This window comes from Brugia malayi (assembly GCF_000002995.4).
Source record: "Brugia malayi strain FR3 genome assembly, contig: Bm_v4_Chr1_scaffold_001, whole genome shotgun sequence".
Lineage (NCBI taxonomy): Eukaryota > Metazoa > Nematoda > Chromadorea > Rhabditida > Onchocercidae > Brugia > Brugia malayi.
This window is the reverse complement of record NW_025062475.1, coordinates 9,144,533-9,169,710: the sequence shown is the minus strand read 5'-3', so window position 1 is coordinate 9,169,710 and position 25,178 is coordinate 9,144,533. Positions and strand designations below refer to the sequence as shown.

General features: G+C 33.8%; 7 protein-coding genes across 9 annotated transcripts; 3 read left to right on the top strand and 4 right to left on the bottom strand.

The window, feature by feature from the left end:
- Positions 1 to 154: 154 nt before the first annotated feature.
- Positions 155 to 8,717, top strand: Bma-hip-1 (Uncharacterized protein; the record flags this gene model as incomplete). The annotated part of the gene is made up of 9 exons (XM_001900647.2): positions 155 to 261; positions 516 to 699; positions 771 to 837; positions 1,055 to 1,139; positions 1,205 to 1,315; positions 1,449 to 1,551; positions 7,894 to 8,019; positions 8,134 to 8,376; positions 8,640 to 8,717. 9 exons carry the CDS (start codon positions 155 to 157, stop codon positions 8,715 to 8,717), a joined length of 1,104 nt encoding a protein of 367 aa, XP_001900682.2.
- Bm5748 (Uncharacterized protein) lies at positions 2,030 to 6,533 on the bottom strand (the record flags this gene model as incomplete). Its single annotated transcript, XM_001900648.2, has 4 exons — positions 2,030 to 5,232; positions 5,394 to 5,615; positions 5,943 to 6,041; positions 6,446 to 6,533. 4 exons carry the CDS (start codon positions 6,531 to 6,533, stop codon positions 2,030 to 2,032), a joined length of 3,612 nt encoding a protein of 1,203 aa, XP_001900683.1.
- A 442-nt stretch (positions 8,718 to 9,159) lies between the features above and the next one.
- On the bottom strand, positions 9,160 to 13,781 carry Bm5278 (Uncharacterized protein; the record flags this gene model as incomplete). 2 transcript variants are annotated; one of them, XM_043077247.1, is made up of 15 exons in its annotated part: positions 9,160 to 9,201; positions 9,312 to 9,388; positions 9,511 to 9,859; positions 10,332 to 10,451; positions 10,526 to 10,687; positions 10,836 to 11,047; positions 11,311 to 11,461; positions 11,534 to 11,721; positions 11,859 to 11,979; positions 12,245 to 12,492; positions 12,689 to 12,786; positions 12,877 to 13,037; positions 13,208 to 13,293; positions 13,373 to 13,507; positions 13,727 to 13,781. In XM_043077247.1, 15 exons carry the CDS (start codon positions 13,779 to 13,781, stop codon positions 9,160 to 9,162), a joined length of 2,205 nt encoding a protein of 734 aa, XP_042933181.1. The 2 variants fall into 2 exon arrangements, with proteins under 2 accessions (XP_042933181.1, XP_042933180.1); XM_043077246.1 differs by having other exon boundaries at positions 9,312 to 9,379.
- A 545-nt stretch (positions 13,782 to 14,326) lies between these two features.
- Bma-rnp-4 (Uncharacterized protein) lies at positions 14,327 to 15,979 on the bottom strand (the record flags this gene model as incomplete). The annotated part of the gene is made up of 4 exons (XM_043077245.1): positions 14,327 to 14,470; positions 14,767 to 14,905; positions 15,031 to 15,160; positions 15,913 to 15,979. The coding sequence occupies 4 exons, from the start codon at positions 15,977 to 15,979 to the stop codon at positions 14,327 to 14,329; spliced, it is 480 nt and encodes a 159-aa protein (XP_042933179.1).
- A 440-nt stretch (positions 15,980 to 16,419) lies between these two features.
- Bma-snfc-5 (Uncharacterized protein) lies at positions 16,420 to 18,854 on the bottom strand (the record flags this gene model as incomplete). Its single annotated transcript, XM_043077244.1, has 7 exons — positions 16,420 to 16,597; positions 16,790 to 17,040; positions 17,238 to 17,406; positions 17,511 to 17,677; positions 18,098 to 18,250; positions 18,446 to 18,604; positions 18,771 to 18,854. 7 exons carry the CDS (start codon positions 18,852 to 18,854, stop codon positions 16,420 to 16,422), a joined length of 1,161 nt encoding a protein of 386 aa, XP_042933178.1.
- Positions 18,855 to 19,607: 753 nt separating this feature from the next.
- Bma-npp-25 (uncharacterized protein) lies at positions 19,608 to 22,157 on the top strand (the record flags this gene model as incomplete). 2 transcript variants are annotated; one of them, XM_043077242.1, is made up of 6 exons in its annotated part: positions 19,608 to 19,808; positions 20,351 to 20,489; positions 20,707 to 20,850; positions 21,110 to 21,308; positions 21,623 to 21,706; positions 22,025 to 22,157. In XM_043077242.1, 6 exons carry the CDS (start codon positions 19,608 to 19,610, stop codon positions 22,155 to 22,157), a joined length of 900 nt encoding a protein of 299 aa, XP_042933176.1. The 2 variants fall into 2 exon arrangements, with proteins under 2 accessions (XP_042933176.1, XP_042933177.1); XM_043077243.1 differs by having other exon boundaries at positions 19,683 to 19,808.
- Positions 22,158 to 23,170: 1,013 nt separating this feature from the next.
- Positions 23,171 to 24,765, top strand: Bm6385 (Uncharacterized protein; the record flags this gene model as incomplete). Its single annotated transcript, XM_001900653.2, has 4 exons — positions 23,171 to 23,218; positions 23,824 to 24,027; positions 24,230 to 24,343; positions 24,625 to 24,765. The coding sequence occupies 4 exons, from the start codon at positions 23,171 to 23,173 to the stop codon at positions 24,763 to 24,765; spliced, it is 507 nt and encodes a 168-aa protein (XP_001900688.2).
- Between the last annotated feature and the right edge of the window lie 413 nt (positions 24,766 to 25,178).

The window sequence follows — 25,178 nt, the reverse complement described above, 5'->3', positions numbered from 1 at the left end:
TGATGGCTTATCCACGTGTACTACCACGAAGGACTAAATCATTCGGTTTAATCAGAATGATAGTATGAATGAAATCGGCGCGAAAAATTCTGCGATAAACTGTCTTGCTTATAGGAGTAAGTATATCGTAAAATCAAACAAAAAACTAAAGAAAATGGATGCTCAAGTTGAATTGTTGCGTCAGTTCGTGAACATTTGCAAAAGCAATCCAGCGATTTTGCATGAGCCAAGATTCAAATTCTACAGGGATTATCTTGAAAGGTTATCTTTCAGCTTGCATTTTATTGGTGTTCTTTTGCTTAATATTACATTGTTCTGAGTATTGAGTAAGGAACGTAGATGTACTGTATTCTGTTAAAATAAGAAGTTAAATGGTGGAACTTGAGTAGTGTCTTTTTTCATTTAAAAAAGGGAATTTTTTTTCTCTCTCGCACAGCAATTTCAGTGAATTTATTAGTTTTGACGGATATATTGATTTATTAGGAAAGTATTTCGTAAAATATATTACTTCACAGTCTTGGTGCAAAGCTCCCACCCTCACCAAGTGAAACGAAATCATCCGAACCAACTGGTCATAATGAGGAAACACAAATAAATGAGCAACAAGCGGAATCAGAAGATGAGCTGGAACTGGACATGTCAGGAGTAATAAAGGGCGAAGAAGATGAACTGCTTCCAATGGGTGATCATAATAAAGAGGTTATGATCTTGTTAAATTGTTGAGTAATCAGTCGCATACGTAATGTTCGCTTTGAAATTGTTAATTGCAGATAACTGAGGAGGATATGGAAAAAGCAACTGATCAACGAGTGCTTGCTGTAAAGGCATTTAATGAAGGTATCTTGCAATTATTTAAAGTTTACTGTGATCCTAAGTATTGTATTAGTTCTTAATTCCTTTTGGGTATTTAAAACGATAATTAGATACGAAGGAGAAGGACCGACATCAAAAAATTAGCTTGGCGCGACCAAATATTTTCCATTGAATTTGGTTTCTATTTTAGATTCTATATATTCTTTTTGAATGAATTTTGAATGAAGATAAATTTTTTTAGGAAACTATGAGAAAGCTGTGCTGCATTTTACTAGTGCCATCGAACTAAACCCAGGATTGGCAGTTTTGCACGCAAAGAGGGCGAAGTAATTAACTGTTTTACTGTAATTTCTCAATGGAATTTTTTTAGTTTCATTTTAGTTTTTTGCAGTGCGCTCCTGAAGTTGAACAAACCAAATGGTGCAATTCGCGATTGTGATAAAGCAATTTCATTAAATGCAGACTCAGCACAAGGCTATAAGTTTCGTGGACGAGCTCATAGGTCTTATTAGTTTATATCTTGATGTGCCTTGACATTCAGAATTGTTTCTTTTTTTGTTTATATCTTGACATTCAGAATTATTGTTTTGTCTCTCTTTTTGTTGTTGCACTATGCTCAATTATTTTATTTATAGGTTACTTGGCAATTTTGTGGAAGCTCATCGTGATTTAGCCATGGCGTGTAAATTGGATTATGATGATGAGGCGAATGTATGGCTTAAAGAAGTCGAATCAAACGTAAATTCTTGAAACCTTTTACACATTAAATATTTTAGCTTCAAATTTCATACTACAAGAGTAGATTTGAGTACTTCCATATACGATTGGTCTGTGATATGGCGGGAACTAATATGAAGCTATCAAACATCTAATCAAAGAATGAAGCAAACAAATGGTTTGTTGTATCATATACTTACATCTATTTGAAAGGAAGTTGCTATTCTTCAGTTTAAGTTGTGTCATTATTACCAGATTTACTAAGTAATCTAAGTTTTACCTGTAATGCATGTGACTGGCTTTTCGTCAAGTTCGTTTTCATAATGAAGAGTCTTATTTTTCTGTTCTACCTAAATATGGTATGCAGATGACAGTGTTAAAATGATAAAATGTATTTTTCATATTAAAGTGTGCAAAGAGAAAGCAAAGACTATTAAAAATTATAGGAAATTTGATAGAAAAGAGAGTGGGTAACATAATTATACATATATATTTATATTTAGTCACTAATTTTCTCTTTTTTCTTCTTCCGGCAGAGACGTCGCCCATTCGGTCCTATTGGTGCACGCTCAAGAATGGGCAAGCCAGCCTGTTTCCGACATGATATATAATAGATATTACAAATGGCGCCATTTGCACGACGAAAATCTTTAATATTTAATTGTCGCAGCTTTTCGATTCTTTTTTCTTCAGCAACCTGATGCAGCGGAACACTACTGTAGCATTTTAGCCTATATTTGCATTTAAGCTTTTGCGCACTATTTAGCGATCGTAGTTTGGTTGCTTTTTGTCGTGGTTGTGAATAATCGAGCAGCTCTCTCTGCATATACTCATGTTCTTTAGCGTCAAATTGAAGCTCTTTATTTTTCTTTTTCTGAGTTCGCTTGCTTGCCTCATCCGTAACTTTCTCTTGTACCTTGTCCTTCTGTTCTTTTTCCTTATGTTTGATAACCGGTTCTGTTTGGTGGGGCGATTTTACTATTCCTTCCTGCATTTTTTTCTGCGCTTCCTTTTTACGCACTTTGTCTAATTGTATATCCAGTTCTATGCTTTCATAACAGGATTTGCGATACTTACATTTTAGTTGTGGGCTGTCGTACTCTTTAATAGAAGCAATAACTACGTATGATGTATGATTTAAATATGATGGAAGTATGCCAGTTTCATAGCATGATTTTCGGTATTTGCAACGTAATTTTAATTGTTCGGTACTTAGTTCCTCTTCAGCAGATTCCTTATTTTTATATTCGTTCGAAATTGGAATTTCTGAGAATCCAAATATACTTATTTTAATTGGTGGCAGTTTTCCGGTTTCGTAACATGATTTTCGATACTTGCATCTTAATGTGAGTGGGATATTTTCTTCTAAGCTATGTTTTTTTGGAATATGTTCTTCCTCCTTTTTGGTGAAATGTGTCATCTTGAAGTTTTCTTGAAGGTTTTCTGGCAACTTACCCGTTTCATAGCACGATTTTCGATATTTGCATCGTATTTCAAGCTGTCTATGGTCTTTCTTTTCTTGGAAATCTTGTGGTGCCTTTATGATTTGGACTGATTGCAGTTTGCCGTTTTCATAACATGACTTACGGTATTTGCATAAGAGCTTAATATTTAATGGGCTTAAGTTTTTGTCATAAATGTTTACTTCCCTAGGAACTGTTATGTTCTCATTTTGTAAGGATATTGATTGTACTTCCTTGACACGTGATGGTTGCACATCCGTCACTGTTGATAACAGTTCTTGTTCAAAATCTTTTTTATCTACAAAAATTTTCTTTTCCTTCATGATGTTTTCATTCTTAATTCTCATTTCCTTCTCTATTTTTTCAATTTTTGATTTCTCTTCCTTAGATCCTGCATGTTCTGGAACTATTTCCTCAGTTATCGGTTCTTTCATAATTGCTGTCGATGTAACTGTTTTCTGAATCTTCTTTGTCGGTTTTATTGATGTTTCTTCAGTATGTTCTTTGGTTCTCTTTTTTCTTGGTTTATATACAGTTCCTTCAAATTTCTCATTTCCTGTTGCTGCTGCCATCCTTTTCTCCTCCAACATGGGAACAAAGACTTTTGATTTTTTGATTAGCTTTTTGTTACTAGTTTCCTTCACAAGTTTTGTTTCGAAAGTGCGCTCCATTTTTTTGGATACACTTGTTTCCTCAGTTTTCTCAGATTTGAGTACTGGTTCTTTTTGGAATGATTTAGTAATTTTCTTTTTTTCTCTCTTTTCCTCTTCTTTTTGTTGTATTTCATCCTTAGCATGTGTTTCAGCCTCATCAAGTAACCCAGTATTTAAATTCTGTTGCTCTTCGGCTTTTCGTTTGTAGCAACTTTTTCTGTATTTGCAGAGTGTTTTCAAGTGGTATAGCGATATAACTGTTTGCATTGGTACTCTTGACGGTATTTCTTCTTTGGCAATTTTTTCCTTTAGATTAGGTAAAGTTCCAGTATCATAGCACGATTTCCGGTATTTGCAACGTATCTTTAAAGGAATCACTTTATCATACTTATTAAAAATATTTAGATATTTGAAATTTTGGCCATGGTTTATTGCAATCTTTTGGCCAGTACTGAGGCAAGACTTTCGATATTTACAATAAATTCTTTTTTCATTGTTATTAAAATCAGTAAATTCCTTGTGAATAGTTTCTTGCATGCGTTCCTGACGATTTCGTCGTATTAGAAAATGGTAAATTTTTTGTAATAAGTTGTCGGATGAGATATCGATTTCCGGAAGGATACCAGTTTCATAACAGGATTTCCGATATTTGCAAGACAGACGTTTCTTCATTTTTTCTGTGACTTTGTTGAGATTCTTTTCAATAATCACTTTCGTGGGGATAGGTCTCAGTGCTGCATTTCTTTCTTTTTCTTCTATTTTTGCCAGTGCTATTCTGGCAATTTCTTTGGTTGACTTTTGTTTTGTTGCTGGTAAAATGGTAATATCACGAGAAAAAATTGGTCCTGTTTGAACTTTCAGAGCACTTTTCTCGATCTCAGCACCTATTTCTTCATAACACGATTTGCGGTAACGACACAGAAGTTTTAGTTCTGCTTCGCTAATCTCTTCTCTCTCTTCATTTTCATTCCTCGTATGCATTTCGGTCGTGCTTCCTTTTTCAGAGCAATTTTCCTGTTCATATGAACCCGTCATAAATCGTGGTAGAATATTGTGTATATTCCATGTTTTCGGAATAATGCCCGTATTATAGCATGATTTTCGGTATTTGCAGAGCAACTTCCGTCTTCCAATTGGTACTTCTAAAACATCAGATGCTTCTTTTCGGGTCTTCCGCTTAGTTTGCTGTTCCCGATATAACTTCAAAAGTTTATATTTTTTCGTATAAATACGATGTTTTCTTCGGTGTTTGCTGAGCACGTGATGACCTCGTGCATCCTGGTGTGTCTTGTGTGCTGCACGTAACTGTTGTGTGCTGTGATAAAAATGATTATGATACTTGTGCTCGGTAGCGGATACGAAAATTTGAGGCATCAAAGAATAGACATTACTCTTATGTCTTAAATCATTAGGTAGTAAAAGCATTGCTGTGTCGCACGTTATTCCTAGTTTGTTTATCCAGTTATAGCCAACTATATTATTACAAAAATAAATGGTTGGAAAAACTTTCCCAGCTGATTGAGCGCAGTGATTGCATTTAGTTGCGGTCCGTACCAAAATGCTAATTCTATCGCTTGACTTTCTATCTGAAAAATTAAAATTCAAAATATTTGAGTTTGGCAAAACTATTACAGTTTATAGAATAGTATGAACCGGTCAAAGCCTTATAATTTTTCATTTATGAAATAAGTACTTCAGGATGTGTTTTTGGCTATTATGTTTTGAGAAAAAAGTAAAATGATTTTACCAGAGTCAATAATAAGTAGGTTGTTGCGTGTCGTATTAACAATGTCATGGAGCAGTGTAAATTCGGCTAAATTCATTTCGTCACATCTTTTATGAATATTTATTATTGTTTGTTCCTGTGACCAGGGTATCAGTTCCACATCTACATCAGTGCGACTTTCTAGCAGGTCTTTCCATTTCTTCGTTTTATGCGTCATAATCCGAATTATATGAGTCTCATCCTCTGAATTGTTAGAAGTATTTCCACCTTCTATTATGTATATAGATTAATTTAAATGTAGAACCATGGTGAAAATTGGACTACTCTCTAAATCAGTTTTCCAAGGTGACATTTATATTTCAAATTAAATTAACAGAAAAAGGGATCCGCGGGTTAATATTTCTAAGAGAAATTGAAATCAAGTGATTCTAGTCGTTCTGTTAACGTAAGTAGAACGCTATAGCATGTTTTTTCCCATCAGACTGCCTTATTTTATAAGACTTTATCTTTTTACTAATCTTATATGCAGCTGGATTGTTGCTAGCAAGCAAAGAAATTTAAAGGTTTTACTTTCGGGAGATAATCCAAATTGGTTAAGAAATTTGATAAAAGGCTCGTTATTTGTAGCATACTGCCATAAATATCCAATAGTAATGAGGTCGGTATGAGCTGAAAGTTTTAAAATTATCTTCAGTGTTTTTCTCCAGGAATTTAATTCTGAAATTCGAAGTAAGAAATTTTTGCTTCGCCAAAGTGAGTTACTGAAGAAAGAAGAAAGAAAACAGTATCAGTACGTTTTTCCATTACATCATTTGTTGAACACATTCGAATTTGAGGTCTTTTTAGAAAATGGCCATACAATGAAGGTTGGGAAGCAACCAAACATAGTCATCATGCCTTAAGTATTTCATAATCCAAAAATTTATAGTCTTCAACACCTTATAACAAGTTGTCAATTCATAAAACATCTTAATGTTTCAGAAGTTATCGACACATTTGCATAGAACTCTGATTTATAAATTCATGCTGATATTGTTTTAATATACTTCTCGTAGGGAATAAAAAAGACTGACCGTCCTTAGCAGTTCTAGAGGTTTTAGCTCCACTGATTGGTAAAACAATTGGAAAAATGATGTAATAAATCACTTGAACCGGTGTCATCTGTGCCTTATGATGAAGGACCTTGGTGGTACTCAAGTGTGGAGGCTTCCGTATTGCACCACTCGATATCTGTTTTGAGATATAAGCTCCTGCTGTTGGATGGGAATTGGACCGCCTCTTATTTTTACAAGTTCTACCCAATTTTCGCTTATGTTTTCTCTGTTACATTTTCTTGTGCACTTCTGTCCTGTTTTCTCTTGAGTTACTAGTAACACACCTGCTCGCTTTATTTTTTCTAAGAAATACTGAGAAAGCTAGGTTTTTTTTTTTTTATTTTCATTTCCCCATTGCCTGACTCTAAGATGCAGCTGTCTTCAATGCTGCATTTCCCATTGTTTGATTTGTGTGTCAGTTACTAGTCAAGAGTCTTACTTCGAAAACTTCATATTTACAATTGTCGAATTAAAATTTGAGAAGACCCTTAATTTTTCTAAATTCAAGCATTGGTGATATCTATTGTATTTGAATTTAATATAGGTTGAATAATCCATATGAAAACAACAGTATGAAAGGTCATGTCTGCTTTATTAATTTTCACATATTTTTTTGTGAAAAATACCAGACGGAATTTTTAAAATTCAAAAAATTTCCTTCTAGTATTTTTTGTTCTACTAGGTAGAATCTTCAAGTTTCTGTTTATCTCTCCCTGTTTTCCTTTTCACAGTTAATGTGATTTTCAGTTTTTTTCTCTTCTTGCAATTATGGCAAATCTGTATACTCATTACAATGCATGTAAAGTAAATTGGAAAGTGTAACAAAATGGATCAGTATATAGAGTAAGAAAAAATAAGTACATACAGAATGATAAACGTAGTTTCCAGCATTTGTGAGGATGCAAACAGCTGACATTCGCTTAATTACTCAATGTGATATTATTTCATCCTTTATTTCATTTTTAAACTCTCTCTCCTCCAGATGCATCCCTTGCCATTCGAATGAATGTGGAAGTAACAAGCTATATTTTTAAGAGCATTAATGCTTTTTCACGTTTTAGAGTACCAAAGTGTAGTATAAATATAGAAATCTCTAGTAAATACTTTGTAACTTGCCTTCTTGAGTCCGTTGGAAGAGTAAAAATCGTGCGTGAAAATCAAATTAGAAAATATCATCTTTCTTCATTAAATTGTAATTAGATCGTTACTTGTAGCCAAATACTTGTGGTCATTATCACGAGGAATTTAAACATTTAATAATTTTACAAAAAAGAAACAAAAGACTGATAAAACGGAACTTTTACATGATGTATAAATTGTAGAACGTCCTGCAGGAGCGGTTATAACCTACCTCTTTTGTACCAATTTCTTGCTTCATGTATCGTTTTTACTTATCACTTGTATTTTACTTGATTTCTAAATTTCAGGCCAAGAAGATTCTCGAACACAATCGAAATAAACAGAGACGCAAAGAAGAAAGGGAATTGAAAACGCGTCAGGAGCGGATTAGACAAGCACAAGAAACACGAAAGCGAGACGAACAGGAAAAAAAGGTTTGTTTCAGAATAAATTGTAACTTCTAGTGAAAAGTTATGTCAAAATAATGAAGCTTGCGCAATTTTCGTTTTGAATTCAGAGACACATTCGAAATGAAGCATTATTTACAGCATGCCGACAGTACAGAAGGCTTTGGTGGTTTTGGTATGCCAAATATGCCAAAAGGGTTCGAAAAAATCTTTCAAGACTCGGAGGTTATGAGTCTGTTGCAAGATGAAAGCGTCCTTAAAGCCTACATGGACATTATCAATAATCCAGCTAACATCGCAAAACATATGTCAAATCCGAAAGTTATGAAACTGTTCAGCAAAATTGGTAGTGCTAGTGGCGGCTTTGGCATGAACACTCCAGAGGTATACAGTTCTACTTCTTATGGACACTTCATTTTAATAGTTTAATCATTATGAATCTACATAAGGCGAGGCTATAAAAGGTGAGTTATGTTGGAAAAAGCTGAAGTTTTTAGCAATCGAATACAGTATGTTAGAGATTGAGATAGTCCTTGGTGAATCATGCAGGCTGCTTACAGCATGAGATTGTTGTATAGGTTGAGATTTGAACTGAAACGCATTAAATGCTTACATTATTTTAAACATTTACTTGTTCCAAACTTTAGATGAAAGAAACAGCAAATGGTGGGACCACGACAAACATGGCACCACCAAACAAGGCCCCTGAACCGGATCTTGATTAAACTTATTCCAACTTTATGAAATCTAAATTCTGTAGAAATGATTTGTCAACATAGTTATGATGTCTTTTACTCCTCTCTCCATTTTATGTTACACTTCTTTGTAAAAATGATAAAAATGTCATTGGCTACACACTTTCTAACTTTTTAAACTTTTCATTGTGAGAATGACTTACTGTTCTGGAAGGAAAAAATCAGAATCACAAAACCAGTATCTTTTATTTAATTGCTAATAAACAGCACAAAGGATTTGGTATACAGCACTGCAATTTGGATAGAAACTCGTGTTCAAAAGTGATGAAACTAGCATATATATAATAGAACATGAAATCGGTATCAGTTAATAGGTCCAAAATCTGACTTGAAAAGGATTTCATTTCATAAATGCTGCACTCATCCATCTTGAGATCATGAATTAGGCGAAAACTGTACACATGAGGGTACGTTATTCTTGTAACTCTTGACGGCGATGTAATTTTCTTTTGTACTAAAATTAGTGTTTTGGAGTGAGCAAGCGGCTGATGAATTGTATGTTCTGTCCGAATTCATGAAGCAGAACTTACCTTTTTATTAGCACTCTAAGTTTTAAACACTTACTTTTCTTTTTTCGCTACTTTTCCTTTTTCTTTTTCGTTTACTCCTCGAATGTTTATGATGTCTTTTTTCTGAAATACCTTAAACACAAATTTTTGTGACTCTGATAAACATCTTTCAATAAAGGTTTATAGAAACAGCCCAAACTCCGGAATGCTTAAAGACTTACATATTCTAGCCGCATTCATGAAGCAGAACTTACCTTTTTTATCTGAATGGACAATGTCAGCTTTTAAATCAGTGGTTGATAAAGACGTGGGAGGTGGAGGTACGGGTCCGAACTCTTCATCGTCATTATCCCTGTCAAACGACAAATCCATATCCATTACTGTGAGTACTTTTGCTGATATCACAGATTTTTTATCCCCTTCAGTCTTTTTATCAAAGAAGTCTTCATATATTGATGAAACCATTGCAGCCTTCTCACCGCTTTGTAATTCTTCATCCATATTACTAGACTCATCACTGTCACCAAATATAGCTTTCAGAAATTCTTCTGATGGCTTCTGATCCGAACTAGTTTTGTCTTCATGAACTACTGTTTCCGGAATCTTCAATAAAAGGAAAAGAATTCAAACTGCGAACCGATTTTCATGTGAAACATATTGCTTTGCGATCCTTTTTATTTACAACATTCTCATCACATTTTTTCTATCATGAACAAGAGAGGTGATATTTAATCTCATCAATGTATAAACAAGTCAATTTTTATGACACTGTCACGTAATTTTTACACGTTTGATCCCAATATAACTTTGGTATTATTTTATAAAAAAGTTTTGGAAAGACATATAGGATTCAAAAAAGTGAAAGCTAAGCTATAGTGCAGCAATACCCAAAATTTAATTTTATGTAATAAAGTTACTAGAATAATTGCTAGGACCGACTTGTCTTCGAGTACATAAATTTGTACTGATAATCAGATAAGATTCAATGAACACTGCGACCTGATCGGTCTACTAAATAGAAATAAATTTGAAGCGATGCAAGCATTTTCTCTGTGTTTATAAAATGAAAAAATACCTCTTTTTCTTCCGTATTGATGTTTTCTATGCCTGAACGATACTTCAGCTCCTGTGCAGTTGAGTCAAATGATAGTATATCGGCACCGAGATTTGCTAGTGTTTCGGTCTTTCTTGTTTTCTGAAAAAAAATATTAAGTCAAGAGCAAACAAATACCTAGTACAATTTTTTAAAAGGCCTAATAAGGATAAAACCTGCAACCGAGGAACACCGAGGAGATTAGATGAAGAATATGGATCCGGAACGTTGAAACGTTTTGTCAACTGTTTAGCAGGATGCCATTCATGAACCAAACGAGTCTTTACACCAAACATTTTCATCTTTACAGCTGCCAGTCGTTCGTTACTTTCTACTTCCTTCATGTTAACGAGTATATTGAAAATATAAATTAGTTCACCCATTATAGTTCTGTTAAATAACATAAATAAAATCATACTACTAAAAAGGAAGTGTTAAATAAAATATTAAAAAACAGAAGATGCTGCATTCGTAAGTAACTCTCACCTTGCCAGAATAAAAGCTTGAACTAGAAATAAACTTCGACTTTAAAACATCGGCTAGGGGAGCCGCTACATCTGGGCGTGCTAGTGGTTTCTGCTGTCCGTCAATTTCTGATATACGTGATCGTAGTTCAGGAGAAAGCATATTTTGAAAATCACGTAGTTCCTGCTCCCATTCCAATCTTGTCACATCAGGCGGCTGGGGATAGTGCAATCCTGTTAAAAAAATTGAGAGTTCGATTAAAGACACAGTCAACTATACTGATTTTTTACTGATTAATTTTTCCAACAGTTCTCTAACTTCATTAATATAAAAATAATTCGGATTTGGTAAACAAACTGCCTTACTGCAATGCGAAATTTTGATTATCACCACAAACTAAGTTGTATCCAATCAGAACTTAGTTTGTAATTAAATAAGAACTAGCTCCCCATGATAATCTTCAAATTAATAAACAATTTATTTGGAATTTACAAACCTCGCTTCAAATGATTCATATACTGTTTAAATCGTGCTTGTTTTATGGGCTCTTCTTCAAATGCATTTTGTATCACATCTTCATTTTGCGAAACACTTAATCTTTTTCGATCTTCATCATGCACCAGTTCAAAAACTGATTTTAAATCAATCTATAGAAACAAAATTATTCAAAATGAATACCGGAAGAAAGCAAGCCCTTAATAGCAAAAAAAAAAAAAAACCTCTCCCAAAAACTTTGCGCGTTGCAGATGATTCATTCTTTCACTGAACTGTTTAATATTTAAGGGCATTTGAGAAATATCTGGGTGGATGGGAGTGTGCCGCGAAAGAAAATTCGATGGAATTCGCGGCGGTTCGAAAAACTGTCTTACAACTTGGCGTTTGGATGCCATTACAAAACTTGTGTCACCTGCAATAATTTTACTGAAACACTAGAAACCTAATGACGATTTCTGAACTCGTCCTTATTAATTGCAGTGCCAGTTTCAGTTGTAGGCAATAATATTCTGTTTGAAACAAAAACAGCAGGATCATAAAAAGAATTACTTGCACTGCATGATGCACTGGGTGCCATCCCATTACTATCAATCGCAAAATCATACTGAGAAAGATCATAATTCGTATATATGTTCATATCGTCATTTTCAAAAGCACCAACACCAAATGCCTTGAAATATACATATATATAAATAAGTTAACGAAAACATGCAACAGTTGCGTTCGTTCGAAAATATTAGATTTCTCGCCTATAGTATTAGAAACAGCAAGAAAGCTTCGAAGCCTCTTAACTTTTTTAGAAGATGAATTATTGGACATAAGCCAAAGATTATCCAAACCTTGGAAGGAAGAACTTGCAATAAAACGATACAGAATTATGTTCTGATCAATCAAAATGAAGAAATCTTGTATTTGTAAATATACATGAAACATACTTGTCCCGAAATACCTTTTCCTTTTTTCTCTATTTTTAGTGCTGCCTCTAGGATGCCGTATTTTTCAGACAACACAGACATATGTCGCATTCCGCGATATCCCAAACCATGACTACCTTCAGAGGGCTTCAGAATAGCTGGATCAAAATCGCTTGGTGCAAATAAAAAATTTGGTGCCATTTCATCCGCTTCTCTTACTGCTTCTTCATTGTAAAACCCTTTTTCACCATGAATTCTATTATCATTAACTGGAATAACAACACAATAAACAAACTGAAGAGGAAAAGCATGAAAGAGTGCAGGGTATATATATATATATATGTCGATTGTGTTCCACAATATCCCACTTATTAAAAGTGTACACCATTATTAACATCCCCTTATTAAGGCAGCGTGGAGAACTAATAATATAAGTACTATAAGCAAAATGAAGATTTTACATACACTTCTGTTTCTCCAATGCCTTTCGTGACATTTTCAATCCAATTCCATGCCCTTCTCTCCATCCCATCTTTTTCAACAGTTGTATGCCCACTGAGTCCCTGTAAAATGGTGATAGCTGACTGTATCTGCATGGAGTTGAACTTTTGAACATAAAAACATTTCGAAGTAAGAAGACACTGGTTTCCTACTTAGTTGGTTTAATAATTTTTTGAAGATGAACTGAGAGTGATGATTCGAGTGAAGACTGCATATTTCGTTCCCATGCTAACAAATGTCTATCATTATTATTTCCACCAACATTCGCCGAAGTTTTTATTCGTCTGCTTGCTATTCCAAATTCGCTCAAGTCCTAAAAATTACCAATCTTCAGCACTGATTAATAATAACAGATATTGTTCAACTTACCCGTTACCAGTAGACCTATATATTATCTCATAAACATTTAACTTTATCCATAAGATGAGAGTCGCTAATGAAGTTGCCCCAGGATTTTATGACACAGTATAACATAATTGGGACCTCTTCATCCATGAAATCCTCTGGTTTAGAATCAATTCTTTCGCCCCTTTCATCGCGAGTGGATTTGAACTTTTTTGGTATCCAACCTTAAACATCTTTATATATTATTAAGTAACGGAAATATTGGAATTATTCCTAAACAATTATGGACAACAGATAAATTACCTTCCTTAGAACCAACAGTATTAAAGTACCCAGCAGAAAAGCCACCAGTAAATGCTCCATGGAAACGTTTTCGTCCCTTTTCATCTTTTACCACTTGCTCCTCAATTGCAAGAGGTCTTATAGTATTCACACTACCTGAAATAACCGAAACTTCACACGAAAAACTTCGTTTAAAAACGGATGAAAAGATAATAATCCGAAATTAAAAAAAATATTGGCAAATAAACTCCGAAACTAGATTATATTAAAAATTAACAAGCGAGTAAGGAACCACTTCGAAATTACAGGCTTGCAATTTCTTAATGAAGCAGACCTAGCTCACAAGAGAATCAAATGTTTTTAAAACAAACGAACTCGTCCCATCGCTAAGTTCCTCCAACTCTGTACCATATATCACCCAATTTGTCATCGTGCCTTTCTGTTAGCTAATGAAACAAAAATAAAGAGTCAATAAACAGGCTTTATTCACTTTCCAATCCGAGTTCTGCAATCCTTGCTGGATTCGTAGTTCAAGAAGGAAGTGCGTAAACTGCAACGACGATCCTCAGTAATAAGAATTTTTTTTTCATTTCTCATCACAAATTTCCCTACGGCAACAGATGATTTGACTGATTACTACACATTAAATCACTCTAATGCAGGCATAGTTTATCAAGGGCATTAATGAGTGCTGTAGTTTCAAATCCAAACATATTGTGAATGAGTTTTATACAACAACAAACAATTCCGCATACAAAAAAAGAAAAAAAAATTATGTCGACTTCACATTATTAGCGGTAACGAAATTAAGACATCCAGTAGATCTGAATCAAGTAAAAATTTAACCTTAAAAAAATATGAAACAATTTTAGAAGGGAAAAAATGTAAAATCCAGCAAGATCAACAATGAGAAGTTCAATGAGGAGTTCTACCGAAATGAATTGCAGGTTCACTCTAAATGGAACTGAGATTAATTCATCGTCGCCTCTTCTTCTGTGCACTGCCCCGAACAAAACACCAACTAACGTTTATTGTTTGCCCAAGCAACTCTGCGCCATTTAAACCTTCGATTGCAGCAAAAGCTTCTTTCTGCGTTTCATATTCCACCAGTGCGTACCCCTAAATAAGAAACAAAACAAATCCAATTTCAATAAAACAGTGAAAAATCCAGAAACAGTATATTGATCACTGGAATGAAAAAATTTCCAATACATATTTTGGAAATCCATCATTTAGCTTTGATATTACTAGAATAAGTTCCAAATAAGTGATAAGAAATTCATTTATTTGCGAAATCTGGCTTCACTACCAGTTAATATTCAGTAAACCCAGTTTACAGACCAATGAAGAATTTCCAATACAAATACATTCTTTTCAATTTTTGAAAAGAAGTGACAAAAACAACAGAAAATAACCTTTAGAAAGCCCGTTCTGCGATCAATATTCAAATTCATATTTTTAATTTCACCATATTCGCTGAATCGTTCATATACGTCATCCTCATGGGCTTCTTCATGAACATTTGTCACAAATACTATCCAGCCTTCCACTGATCTAAACACAACATGGAACTTTTTTTTTTAGAAAAACAAGATGCAAATGTAAAGAGTTTATAAAAAGCAGTACTATCAAATCTTATTAACTGAAACAAGAAATATGATAAATAGGTATTCCCAAACCTTTGAGGAGCATTTGGATTATTTGCACCTCCTGCACTCTCCAGACCTTCATACTCCGTTACATCAGCATGTGTTTCACCGCCGAAACCACGTCCCTTCTTCTTTGTCACTCGACTTTTTAAATCGTCAACTATAATATCTCAATCATATATATAGAATTTTTGAGAAGTACGTTTCATATATCTAGATAACAAATCAGGAATCTGAAGTCACCAAAATATCTGCAAATCATAGAAGGTAGAAAATATCTGCAACAGCACACATCGGACACATATAAATGCAGTCACAAATACAAATGAAGCTGGAAAATTAAATGAAAGCATTTTCTAAAAAGCGTTATAAAAATGCTTCTAATCTTTCTTCTTAAGCATTTCTAACATTTTAGGCAAACCTTACTGCACATTACGCGTTAATACTTGTTTGAATATTCCAGAACAAAAAAAAAGAATTCCTTAACATGACGATATCGTATATGCAATACACATTGGTTATTTACTATGAAGTTATTAAAAAAATCTCGCGTCAAATTCTGGTAGGAAAATATGCTATATTAGAGGCACTCGATCACATCAAAATCCAGCTTAATTAATTGAAATTATATTGCTAGTTTTAAAAATCAAGAGAATTCTTCATTCCAATGTCCATTTTGGCCCGCAATATTTGAAATATGAGATTACAGATTTCAAAATCTACAAACTATGATTAGAAAATCGTATCAATTTGCTGCTGATCCTATCAATTTGACCAATAACGGTTAAAAATAATTTGCGGAATAAAGGAACCTCACAGAATGACACTCGCAACTACACATAAAGTTTGCAATTAAGTTCAGAAATACAAAACGGCAATTCGTAAAAACAGATACTAAGTTTCTAAACTAACTTTGGTCTGTATGTTCAAGCTCCATGTCGTCGTCAACCTCAATACTATCTCCTGTCACAGCAGCCATTTCAAAAATCTGAAAAAATAAAGAGTGTAGAAAAAAATCCCTATCAAGATTTAAAGTTTTTTATTTTCCACCAATATTATGTGATTTTCATAGCTAAATACGAATATGACTGAAAACAACCAGACAAGAACACAATTCAATGATAAAATAAATTTACTGATCGTAACAAAATACACTTCATTCGCTGTTTTTAATATAACATGAACAAAGAAATAATTCAACAAATAATAATTGAAATCACGCAAATGTTATCAGTACCATTTTCGATATTATCAAGATAACGCATAAAAAACTATACTGGATTAAAACACTTGACCTAACTTCATTCGGAAAGTTTCCGCCCTAAAATATTCATCTTTTCATCACCATTCAATAATAGAATACAATTTTATGAACACATCAAAAGGATTTCAATTCGCTAAAAAAGTGACTAATGCAAATTAAAGACCGCCATAAGGATTTGCATTCACGAGTCGCCTCATACGACGTGTATTACGATCTTGATCACGCATTTTCTTTTCGATTTCAGCATCCGTAAGTGTTTCCAAGAATGGTCCCCAAACATCAGCATCTGCAGGATTCCGAAACGGGCAATCTACCGTTGGCAAAGGAGACTCACTAAACATTAAAACCTGCTTAAAACTTCCTTAGGATGAAAATAGGAGTCATATATATGCTAACAAATGTAAAAATCCAACCGTAATAGTAATCTACTTCGTAACAAAAGAGATGCTTACTGAGCCAAGTCCAAAATAGTGTCCGATACATAGCATCGTAAATAAGTTCCTTTAAGAAAGTTGAAAAAAATACCTATAGGCATAGGTTTTTTGATTCCATGATAACTGCCCGCGGATAGAATAACTTATTGCAGCAACAAATTCTCCTCCAAGGCCCAATTCAGAAGCTAATTTTGAAGCGAACCATTCCGGATTGTTCATCTCTTCACTCATGTCCCACTCAAATTGATCAACCAAAGACTGATTACCGACATGAATATTCAACTTTAATAATGCTCGCTGATCACTTAATGCCGTATCGACAGGAGCCGCTTCGCCTGCCGCCTGAAATACCGAAGAGTTTCTGACTCTTGTGTGCAGTACTTAAGACTTTCAAATAAAATCATCGATCCTATTCAACCATTCAAGCAAACCCACAATGTCGTCTGTTGAACAACAGGATGAATTAACTACTAATCCGGTTCCCGACAGCTGAAAAATATGGCAATAGAAAATTACTAAAAATAAAATCACAATCTAACCTCAATTTGCTGATGTATAGCTTGCGCAATGGCATTCTGAAAAGTCCCTGTGGGTAAATCGAGGTCATCACACATTGTTTCAGCCAAAATTTCTGGCGTTATCAGTTTTTCGTTGCGATTATAACAAAATGTATCGCGAAGCTTCACACCCTCCAATTCCATATCCAACCTGAAAAAAGAATCACAAAAGAAATCAAAAAGGAACAATAAAAAAAAAAGAAAGGAAATAATGAACTGTACCATATTATCAAACATTCTTAAAAAAGGTAATGCCTTATAGGTATTAGCTCCTCAGATTGGTCAGCATTGTCCAAAATTCTTTTATACATCTCCAGATCATCTGGTGACGAAGCGAAATCACGCGTTTTCATATGCCCACGTGCATGTGCCACTGGTGTAGAACAAGGAACACTTTCTAGATGATGTGAACCGCTGCTTACCTTCAAAATGCAATTAGTTGAAAGTTTTTACAGTGCAACTAGATACCAGTCTTCTTTTCACAAGTTACCTACTTTTCTATTTCAAGAAAAAAACTTTTTGAGTAGGTATTACAAAAAGTTAAATATAAGGTATGAGAAAATCTGATTTATCTATTCAGTGTTTTTCAGTGTTTGCCATAACTAGGACATTACTAAAAAAATTACTAAAACACGGTAAATAAATATCAGTCCTTGTAATGCCACACAGGTTCACTTTCAGTGCTGATTTAGGACTATCATACCTACTTTGACTTCTCGATCCAGATTATTTATTTAATAAATTCTGGAGTATCCAGAACATAAAGCAACTTGAACTTAACTTGACAAAACAAATAAACTATAACTACACAAATCTAAACGCTGCCAATTACTAAAACATACTTGCTGTCCAAGCCATGGTCCTGTTCCAGACCGCGTTGATTTCATTGGAGTACCATTAAGAGCAGTGGTACTCCCTGATGACATACCACTATTTGCTGTACCAGTGCCTCCCGCACGGTACTTCTCTTCATTTCCCATCAAGATTTCATCAACCTTAAATCAACATTTTATTGCTGCTGTTGACAACAGCAACTGAGTATGATACAGAATTTCTTTACAAAATGCAGGTTTTCCAAGTAAAGAAAAAATTGACTAATAATTTAGCATCTACTTGGGGAGATGAAACTTGACGTATTTAAAAGATAATGATGTAATCCTTTCTATAAAAATTGAGAGACGAAGTCACACCTCACAAGCCTTCACCAGCATAATATTAGTATTTAAGAAAGATGATGGACAAGCCATTTCTTGCATCTTCCGTTTCTCTTCCAAAGTTGCCATACGTTTCCATAATTGTGGAAACCTTTTGTATAACGAACCACGGTGATATCGCATGTACTGTCCCACCTAGAATTTATGCCAAAGCGTCATACAAAAATGTTTAATAAAGTGCTAAGAAAAGTAAAATTTTTCCGCGAAGAAATCTGGATACAAAGTATTATATGTATAGTAACCTCTTTTGCGATTTTAACTGCAGTATTGTATGTGTAAAGTGTGTAGCTATTTTACCAACCTCAGCACCGATGTAGTAACGCTCCCCCGAATCATCAATAGAAAATGACTGCGGTCGATCACCATAGAATTTCATTTTCGGCATGATGATGGCAGTGAGAATATCCGAGTTTAATCTCAAAAATGTATATGTATTCATGTAAATAAAATAAAGAAAAGAGTATATTCCAAAACTTATACAAATTACTAGTCAAGATAAAAAAGTTGACAGACAAGACATATATACCAAAACTAATCTCTAACTGATCTTGTAACCTTACAGCTCTTCACAACGTGACACCCGCCAATCTAACCTACCTCACGTTGTGACCTCTAACAGTACCATCCTCTGCGTCTCGGCATTGTTAATGGGGCAAAGCATGTCACAATGAGACATCCAATAAATATGAAACGTTTGTCATTAGGCTGAGAGAAGGAAACATGAAAAGTGTGTGATATATGTGGAGAAGCAGGCAGGAGGGCAAAATCGAAATTTTTGTTGATCCCGCCTCCTTCTTTGGTTTAGAGTCAATCGCTCGAATTGTTCGGATTGTGCGAATGTTTAGGGTGAACTGCACGAGTCACGTGAGTCACGCATCCTTTCATGTGCCCTTGTGGTATGAGAACCAGTGTGACCTGCGTGTCGATCATCTGTAGTTAATACAGTTCCTCTCCTTTCACTTGAATCATTCCATTTCTGTCTTTCATTCGAATCATTTCCAGTAAGCAGTGCACAATCTTGACAACTGGTTTGAGTGGTTTTGAATTGCACGAGAGTGAGATGAGTGTTCACAGCAGCTTAGTAAAAAGAAATATGTTCACCTGTTGACCTGTGCGTTAATTTGTAGATTGCTTCCTGATGAAAGTAGCTTTGGTGACATTGACCCTTGCAAAGTATCTTTACATACTTGTTTCAGATCGCTGTTGTTTTATTATGGTTGAGATTCATGAGGAAAGTACTACTCGTCATGATGGTTCCTCACCACCATCCAGTAGTTCACCTTCTGGCGACAGTCCATCAACGACGCATTCTTACGTGCGAGGACAGTCAACATTAGCAGTACGTTCCCAATACAGCTCACATTATTTTCGTTCTTGCAAGCGATAGAAGCTTAAGTAATCCAACCGTAATGTGGATGGATTCCAACTGAAAATATTTGCTTAATATACAGGAGATTTGAATTTGAAACCACCAGAAACTTTGGGTCGAGTTTTAAATAGTCTTGGAACAACAAAGTAAGAATTGAAATTTCTTACATCATGCCCAATAAAAGGCTAGCACATCCCCAGAAATACACTGACTCCGCATATTGATTAATTTAATGTGGTCAAAAGGTGTTAAGTCATGGGATTGTAACCAGCAGGAAAGATAAATCACTGAACATTTTTGATCATTTAAATAGAATATTTAAATAGTAGTGTAACTATAAGGAATAAACCTTATTTCAGGATTCATTTATTCGTACTTTATAATTTATATTCACGATACTAAAAATTTCGTACTTCCTTCGAGTGGGTGCAACATTTTCTAAATACTGTCATTTGAAAGCAATAGAAATTATTCTCAACTTCCTCTAAGGTGTATATGTATTCATGTTTCAGGATTTCTTGAAATCCCGTCAAACAGATGTTATTCTTTTCTTGACAAGAATTATAACTGTCTTATGTGCGTCATATTTTATTTTACCGTTCGGTGCTCGAAGTTCTCAATACTCAGCTTATTCAAAAGCGTTCGCAGCGGGTACGTATTTTGTTTTCAAAAGGATTACATGGCATGATTTATTTTTTATTTGTGGTTGTCATCACTTCAGCTGCAAATATGAATGAAATATAAAATATATTAGAGACAAATGTGTAAATAAAGATACAGCATGAAGAAATACGTTTAGAATAAAATCAGGAAAACAACATTGTGGAAGTTGTTTTATATATATGCCTATAGTTTGACGTTATTTTAGCTGCTGCTACAAATGCTCTTCGCGTACATCAGCGTGTTGGAGGACTGCGTTTCACTCGGGAGTTCTTGTCCATGGTACTTCTGGAAGATTCGTGCCACTATCTTATTTACTCCGTCTTGTTTATAACTTCAGTTCCAGTTACTAGTATGTTTATCATCTGTTGTACATTTTTATAAGTTTGATAAAATAAGCGAAAAAATTATTTTGTTTTACAGAAATATTTGAAAACAATCAGCTGCTCTGCAATCAGTGTCAATCGCTATAAGCACTGATGTAATTCGTCAGTTGTACTCCAATTAGTTATGGTATATAGCAGTAGACATCTAACTGACAACATTTAGAATACGCAAACAATAGATGAAAACAATAAGATAATTTTATATAATGAAATCTTTCATTTCAGTGGCACTTATGCCAATATTTTTATATGGATTGTTGCATGCCGTCAATTTCATCACTCAGATATGTTATGCACTAGGAAAAGCAACGAATGTGGCTGACAAAATGTCTGAGCTAACACGGCAACATACGCAGAATCTTTTGGGAATTATTGCATGTTCTGAAATCTTTTTAATGCCAATGCTTGTTGCCATGGTATTCATGTAAGTTTTTGTTAATCGGTTTGGTTTTTTTTCCGTGATTTAATTCCGCACATATATCGCTGCTGTAATCTGCTAGTCATTTATAAATCCCAACTAAAGATAATGCATTGAAACTTATCGATCATTTTGATTTACTAGCGGTGGAACACTTAATCTCTCAGCCTATTTATTTATACAATTATATTCAAATTTAACAAATGTATATTAATTGAATTGGTAATCACAGATCATCCTGAGATATACAGCATAACTTTGTAATCCAAAAACCAACAATAAGAAACATGTTCTTAACTTAATGCATTTAATGTTTTCAGGGGTAAGACTTCGTTCTTTCTGCCATTCATATATTACCGATTTATAATGTTGCGTTATGTATCTCGCAGGAATCATTCTACAAAGTAATTTTTTTTACACAATTTATAAAAAAGTTGGCACTGTTATATTTAAATAATGGGACACAGAACTTGTTGCGAGTGCTGTACACAATCATAAATAGACGTTAGATGCTTCTATTAACCTAATTTTTATTGAATTCATAACATTTATATAAACTAAGTTATTTGAAGCATTAGACATTTTTTTTTTTGATGATATAATAAATATTTCATAGTGTTTTTTTCTGCCTTTTTTTCCAGTCTTTTGCTATAGATGTGTGAGCCATTCGGAATTAATCGATAGGAATTGCTATTCGAAAATTTACTGATTATAGTTTTCAGATTGGTTTTCTACCAGCTTCGTGCTTCTCTTGAGCAAGCTGTGTCGAGTCCTAATTGTCCACAGATGATCCGTAATACAGTTCATTCCATTATCAGTATAGCTTGCCGACTATGTCCTACATCAGTTCAATAAAAAGAGTGTGGTTTTCATACCGAAGAATTTCCATTTCCAACTTTTTCACGGTTTTTACTGTTAGAGTTTAGTAGTTTTATGGATCAAGCTTGATCTCTTCGTTATCGTAAATGTTGTTTTGCGTTGACTTTATCCGTTGCTTTGTTCGTATTTTGTGTTGGTAAACTTTTCCATCATTTTATAGCCCTTCCTAACTTTTCTATTTTTAAGTTAGATTTTTTACCGTATTGTAATCGATCAATAAAATTTATTAGGCAGAAAAATTTTGTATTTAAATGCTATGTCTTTAAATGAAAAAAACTTTTATGGTAGTTTGCCATTCAGGGAGAGCTGTTCATCGCAATTTGAAGTCTTAGTTGAGATGGAATTGTCGATTCAATCTGAAATCAGTCAGTAATTTATTTTAAAGCAGTAATCGCAGTATGACTAACATTACATCTCGTTACTATAAGGTTTGTGAAAAAGCTACAGAAGTATGACTAGTTACTACCTTATTGCTATATACAATAAGCGATTCATGTGGAATTGAGTCAGCAGCTGGCAGAGCATTCCGGCAAATGGGAAGTGGGAAGCAAAGACTAATAATGATTTGAAATGTTTTCAAAACGGGGTGTAGTGGTCCGTAAAGCTCATTACCAATTCATGGTTCAGAGAATGATCTATAAGAAAATGATTGGTAGTTAACCATTAACAAGTCAATTAATTGGAAAGATATTTAAGCATAGGGATCTGGTAATACTTTGGTAATTGATTTTTAAATATCTTCCATGTGCAGCAATCATACTTCACTGTTGTATTACATCTTTAAAGAAGAATCACTGCAGGTGAGACAGCGAAGAGTGGGCTAATTGTTATGCGTCCTACAGCACCCATTCAGTGCATTTCACTTTTACAAATATTGACACAATGACTCAGGTAGTAAAGCAAATGCATCACATTGAAAGCATTGGAGCGCATTTCTTCTTCGCTGTCATTCTAGTTATTTCATTCCTCTCCTTTCAATTGAAATGATTATGCCCATGCAGTTAATTATTTGTGCAACCATCAAAATTCTAATTGTTGTAAGTTTTTTTTTTTTTTTTTTTTTTTTTTATTAATCAAATATAGATGAGGAATGAATTAGTGAATAAATTTATCTGGTTCTTAGTACTTTCTATATGTGAGATGTGTGGTTGGCTAAGAGATATTAATTTTATATCAGTTTCTACAATTAATTAATTACAGTTTTGCATTATAATTTGATCTGAGAAGATGCGATTCGGTGTCGCATTTCAATTATTCGTAATGAAGAAGTGATTACATCTTTCGGTTGTCACGTTAAAATCCATGAATTGTATATCAAGCTTAAATTTCAACTCTTCCGCAATCTCCGGAACCATTTTGCATCAATGCTGAATAGGAATAACTGATTTAGAAATAACACATATTGACGTATGCAATAATGTGCAGCTTTATCCCACTATAGTTAAATATGATTAATCTGGAAATTCTATCCTAATTTTTTAATGGAATTTAAACTAATAAAATAAAAAATGTCTAACTGATAAAAAATGAAATAAGCTTGCTTGCAATAATTTTAAAGTCAAAAAATTTGTGATTTTCAAATTTCTTCCCTGCGTTATTTCAAACAGTTTTACCGTTGCGTAATCCACTGCACTAATTTCAGGTCTTGACAATAGTAGTGCTGATTCTACTCGACCCGGAATATGCAGTAGCGTATATTTCCGTAAACTATGAAATTGTCCTCATTTATATCATTTCATCACTTACTCTGCTTCACTGTACCGTTTCCATTATTATGTATGTTATTGCACATCATCAAAAAATGGGCGAAAGAAGAGTGATATCCCTTACAAACTGCTCTATCACTGCAAGTTATATGTTTATTTTCTCGGGATTGTTAAATTTTTGACTATTCGGTCATTAAAAGTAGTCTTTTTAATTGATGATTTACTTTTGCATATCAAAAGGAATGAATTCTGTCGTTCCCTTTGATGTACATTTCGGACTGAAGAAAAATATGATATTTAGTGTCTGGGGATCAATATAATTATCAATAACTTATGATTCAGGAAGTGGTATTCGCCGGTGCGGGAATGATTGCATGGATTCTGGTATGCGGTATCGGTGGGACTATTTCTCAACGAACTATCATTGAAACTGGAGAACGTTTCGGATGGATTGCTGTAAGTTTTCTCTTTTTCCCATATGTTTTCTAGATTTAATTGAACTTTAAGATTGACCGGTATATATTAATAAATTATCTTTCTTTTTTTTTTTTACTATGTTTAGATTTCTAAACTTCTATGAGAGTTTAAAAATATTTCTACTCCTTACTTTTTCTTTTTTCCTAAATGATTTACTATGCTTAAGGAGTTTTTTTACTATGTTTAAGAAACAATAATCTTAAAACTTTTGATAGTTTCATTTATAATCATATTCTGATTTATATTTGTTGCGATTATAGGCATGTGCTGGTGTCATTGTATCGCTGTATCTGGCAATAATGGCACTTTTTTGTCTGAACCTTATAACGGAAAAAGTGTTCAGTCCGGAACGGAATAATAAATATATTAGGGCACATTATCCTCGTGATTCGAGGATATAAAAGATCCACAGTATGCCATTTGCGTATTTCTGGAATCAGTATATTCGGTTTCAAGATTATTGTTTACTTTCCGATGTTTAGCCATGTCTATTTGGAACTATGATTGCTTATGTACACTTATATACATGCAAACATTATATATTTATTATTATTATTATTAACTATTATTTCTGTGGGTTAATTGGATTACTGTGTTGTTCATTTTAATGATTTTAATTGTTAACCGTGTTAACTGCTACCATTCTCCTGTCGTTTGTTTTATAAGTTAATTTTCCCAAGAAAAATGATGTATTACCATTGTCGTTTAGAAATGGAACTTTAGAAAAGAAAATTTATTTAAGTTTAGCGATTTATCTTCTAGATTCATTTTTCCAAAATTCCAAAATTTTCCAAAATTTTGATAATTTTTTTAT